Source organism: Aquarana catesbeiana, linkage group LG05 (genome assembly GCF_042186555.1).
Source record: "Aquarana catesbeiana isolate 2022-GZ linkage group LG05, ASM4218655v1, whole genome shotgun sequence".
Lineage (NCBI taxonomy): Eukaryota > Metazoa > Chordata > Amphibia > Anura > Ranidae > Aquarana > Aquarana catesbeiana.
The window spans coordinates 140,272,464-140,277,728 of NC_133328.1; the positions used below are offsets into that span (position 1 = coordinate 140,272,464).

The window sequence follows — 5,265 nt, forward strand, 5'->3', positions numbered from 1 at the left end:
TGATCAGGAACAGCGATCTATCTCTACTCCCAGTCAGTCCACTGCCCCCACAGTTAGAAACACCTCTCTAGGGAACACTTAACCCCTTGATAGCCCCTAGTGTTAACCCCTTCCCTGTCAGTGACATCTATACTGTGATCAGTGGCTATTTTTAGCTCTGATCGCTATATAAATGTCAGTGGTCCCAAAAAAGTGTCAAAAGTGTCCGATCTGTCTGCCGCAATGTCACAGTCCTGCTAAAAATTGCGGGACTAAAAATTACTAGTAAGAAATAAATAAATAATAAAATAGCCATAAATCTATCCCTTATTTTGTAGACACTATAACTTTTGCTCAAACCAATCAATATACACTTATTGCGATTTTTTAACAAAAATATGTAGAAGAATACATATTGGCTTAAACTGATGAAGACATTTTTATTTATTTATTTTTTTGGGATATTTATTAGAGCAAAAACAAAAAAAAATGTTTTTTTTTTCAAAATTGTCACTCTTTTTTTGTTTATAGCGCAAAAAATAAAAACCACAGAGGTGATCAAATACCACCAAAAAAGCTCTATTTGTGGGAGAAAAAGGACGACAATTTTGTTTGGGTACAGCATCACATGACCGCGCAATTGTCAGTTAAAGCGACGCAGTGTCGTATCACAAAAAATGGCCTGGTAATTAAGGGGATAAATCCTTCTGGTCCTTAAGTGGAAAAGAAAAAAGACTGAACATTTTGAAAAAAAAATTTATATATATATATATATATATATATATATATATATATATATATTTTTTTTTTTTTAATTTCTATTATAAAATATATCAAATAAACAATATTTCTTCATAAATTTACATCAACATGTATTCTGCTACATTTCTTTGTTAAAAGAAAAAGGATTCAAAATAAGTATATATTTATTATTATGTGTGAAAGTTATATAGTCTGCAAACTATGGTAAACATGTTTGAAGTTTATTAACCTGAATGATGCATTTCTTGAGACCCTAAAATGCCAGGACAGTGTAAGCACCTCAAAAATGTGCAACTTGTGGCCCTCTCACATGGTTTGTACTAGAGCTGCACGACTCTGGGAAAAATGAGAATCACGATTCTTTTGCTTGGAATAAAGATCCTGATTCTTTCACGATTCACAAAAAAATATTTTATTTTAAAGATTTACAACTTCTGAACATTAGGTTATCAAACCAAATGGCAATAAATAGCCATAATACTCTTGCTTCAAACGAATTTAAAGAAATGTAATGAAAAACAATGTAATGTAAAATAAAGAAATTACATTACAAAAAACATTCAGGTATCATGTCAGTGGATAAACAGATTTACACTTAAAGATTCTTAGCTAGAAACACAAGCCTATCCACATTTTGTGGCTTCAGTGCAGAACGGCGACAAGTGACAATGTTGCCCCCTCTGCTAAAAACCCTTTCAGAAGGGGAACTGGTTGCAGGAATGCAAAGGTATTTTTTGGCCAGTGCAGACAATCTCAGATACTGCTCCTTGTGAGCCTTCCACCAGCCTAATGGATCATCTTCACTGTCAGTGTTGCCTAAGAACAGATAAGAGTGTAGCTCCAAGGACAAGCTTTCGGATTGTTGTTGCTGTGAGTCTGAGGCTGGATCTGGTGCCCCTTCACTTTGTGCTGCTTTGAAAAAGCTACCTAAGGTCTTTCCAGTCTTCTTTGCAGGACCACTACTACTACTAGTAATTGTAGGGGGGCTTTTCTTAACTGTTGTTAGCTTTGACATCTCATTTTTTAGTCTGTTCTGGACAACAGTTTTGTTATCCTCATTGAGGTAAGTCATCTTAAACCTGGGATCGAGGGTTGTGGCTATGTCGAGAAGGTCTTGTGTTTTTTGGTCCTGATATTTTTCCTCCAGATACCCCATGATCTTTGATTTTATTGTGCAAAAAAGATCAGAGTCCTCTTCCTTAACAGCCAAAACAGAAGACTGAAATAGGTGGAGAGCAGGTTTCACAGAAGAGACACTGACATACTGCTCTCCTGAAAGAGCATCTGTGAAGTCTGCCAGTGGGGTGAGAGTCTTGTCCACAGCCTCCAAGACCTCTCGGTCTTGCCATGTTGGGAAGAGATGCCTAGCCTTGCAGTCAGAAGAGAGGACATGGGTAATGGCAGCTTGCTGCTCAAGTATCCTCCTCACCATAGCCTGCCTAGATCCCCACCTTGTTGGGCACTCTGTCTTGAGCTTGTGGTCTGGTAAACAGAGTTGTTTTTGTGCCTCAGAAAGCTCCCTCTTCCTCCTCCAACTGTAGCTGAAACACCCGACAAGCTTTTTGCACAAACCCATTGCACGCTCAATTCGTTGGTCCTTCATTGCATTCTCTATTGCGGGATGAAGCCTATGGCCAAAACACTGCAGTCGTGTCCAGTGATTTATGGATATGGCCTTTACAATGTTGCTTCCGTTGTCTGTAGTGATGCACACAAGATTTTTCTCCTCCAATTTCCAGTTTATGAGAGCATCCTTTAATCCCTGTGCCAAAGCTTCGCCAGTGTGGTCCTCAGGGAAAAAAACAGTTTGTAGGCACCGACTGTTCATCTGAAAATCATCATTAATGAAATGGATCATTAAGCTCATGTATGGTTTCATTGCTCTGCTGGACCATAAATCTGAAGTTGCTGCAAAATTAAGTACATCTCGCAATTCTGTTTCAACTGTTTCACGACATTTGACGTACAGAGCAGGGATTGCAACATGTGAAAAATAATTACGAGAGGGCACTTGATAGCGCTTATCAAGGGTTTGAATGAGTTTTTTAAAGCCCTCTTTTTCAACAGTGGTCACCGGAGCCATGTCTTTAGCCAGGTGAAATGTGATTGCTTCTGTTATTTCTTTGTGCCTGAGAGAGGTTGTTGGGTACAGTGTTGCATTAAATAATGTTACTTCAATTGACGTTTGTTTTGTCTGGTTGCAGGTACTTTGTGATTGAGCGGTTTTGTTTTTCTGTAACGTCTCATACTGTTGTATGTGATTACGTTTCAGGTGATTAGACAGATTGGTAGTGTTACCCTTTGGTGCACAAACAATGGCTAAACATTGCTTGCAGTAGATGGTTTGCTGAGTTTCATCATCTGGTTTGAATCCGAAATAAGCCCACACTTCGGAATAAGCTCCTCTTTTTGGAACAAAAACATTTGTGTTTTTATCAGACTCACTTGCGCATTGCTCTGCCTCTGCGGCCTCTGCTTCACTCATTATTATACTCTGTTTAGTTTGTTTCTAACTTCTCGACTGTAACTTCTGCTGTTCTGATGTAGATAACATAAGCACATCTGGCTCGCGCTATAACCGACTAAGTGTCCTTGAAAATATATGTCTGAACTTCAATTAGAAAATCTAACAAAAACAACCACCAGGCACTGCAGGCAGGCAACAGTGATTGTGCTGATACAGAAGACGAGACTGGGCTAAAGAGTCCTGTGTGACTGTGTATATTCTCCAATTGCTAAGGTGCTGCTGCAGCTGTCTTTCTCTTAATATTCAATATATTCTTAATATTCAACTGGGTGTGGTGGACTGGACACATGTTGTTGTATGTACCTATAGAGAAAACAAAACAACAGCGCACACTGTCATCCGCCTTTTAAAAACACTTGCAGCTAATGCACTGACATTTAAAAGGCAACGAATCAAACAGTTTGTTTTTTTGTTTTTTGTTTTTTAAGTCACACAATAAACCTGGACTAGGTAATACAGTTAACCCCTGCCCTTGATCGCCCCCTAGTACTCTGCGAGATATACACACACAGTCACAGTAATCAGTGCATTTTATAGCACTGATCACTGTATGAATGCCAATGGTCCCAAAAATGTGTCAAAAGTGTCCGATCTGTCCGCCATAATGTTGCAGTCCCGATAAAAATCGAAGATCACCGCCATACGCCATTACTAGTAAAAAATAAAAATGCCATAACTCTTTCCCCTATTTTGTAGACGCTATAACTTTTGCGCAAACCAATCAATATACGCTTATTGCAATTTTTATTACCAAAAATATGTAGAAGAATACATATAGGCCTAAACTGAGGAAAAAAATGTAGCTTTTTTTTTTTAAATAAATTGGGGATATTTATTATAGCAAAAAGTACAAAATATTGTGTTTTTTTTCAAAATTGTTTTTTATTTTGCGCTATAAAAAAAAACGCAGAGATGATCAAATAACACCAAAAGAAAGTTCTATTTGTGGGAAAAAAAGGATGTCAATTTTGTTTGGGTACAACCATCGGACAACTGAACAATTGTCAGTTAAAGCAACGCAGTGCCGTATCGCAAAAAATGGCCTGGTCATGGAGCAGCCAAATCTTCCGGGGCTTAATTAGGTTAATTAGGGGCAGATCTGTACTAGTACTTTACTGTATTTCACTTTGAAATAGACCTGAAACAGGCGTATCACAGTATCTGCTTAGATAATGTGGCACAAGCAACTTTTGATGTTTTCCTGCAACTTTATAATGGTGCAGGAAGGTTTATTACTATTAGTCAGCATAGACTACAGTTATTTAAAATTGCAGGGAGAGAGGAAAACAGTATGATCAAGAATTGTCCTTGTAGTTAGACGTTTTGTTACCCAGAGAAAAAACTAAATTAAAATGGCACCATTACCTTGGGTTAAAGCGTGTGACAATGTAGCCCAGTCTCTTCAAATGGCTATAAACCTGCAGAACAAACCATGCACAGACATGAAGTGAAAGCTGGGTCAATAATGATTCTATTGTTCTGTAAATGAATGACTAGAATGAAAAGTACTTTTAAAGAATGAGATCAAGTTTGTAGTGTACCTGGTACTAATATGGCAAGGCGATTGAACCAGCTGAAACTGAAAGTAGTTTCTCATAGGCAGACTGCGCAGTCACTGCAGTCATTTTTCCCCGGCGCTCACGACTAAGCGACAGCGTGGTTCCGCCCACGCACAGGCGCGTCAATTTCTGCTGACAACTGACTTCAGTTCCGATATCAGCGCCATCAGCGCCATATGCGTTCCACGCTGGTTCCCGGTGGCTTCTCCTCCGATCACTCCGGTCCAGGCTATATTCAAAAAATCTGGGTAATCCAGGCTGTAGATCGTGGGGGGGGGGGTGTGAATCGAAATCGCGATTCTATGTACGATTAATCGTGCAGCTCTAGTTTGTACCACATCACCCCATTCCTGGCACATTTACTCTTTGATATTACAGTGGGTCTGCCTGTAAAGTGAATCAGGGACTCATCAATAAAGGTATTTTTTTTTTGGGGGG

General features: G+C 38.9%; 1 protein-coding gene across 1 annotated transcript; it reads right to left on the reverse strand.

Moving 5' to 3' along the window:
* Positions 1–1,336: 1,336 nt before the first annotated feature.
* On the reverse strand, positions 1,337–3,226 carry LOC141145962 (E3 SUMO-protein ligase ZBED1-like). The gene has a single exon (XM_073632752.1). It carries the CDS (start codon positions 3,224–3,226, stop codon positions 1,337–1,339), a length of 1,890 nt encoding a protein of 629 aa, XP_073488853.1.
* Between the last annotated feature and the right edge of the window lie 2,039 nt (positions 3,227–5,265).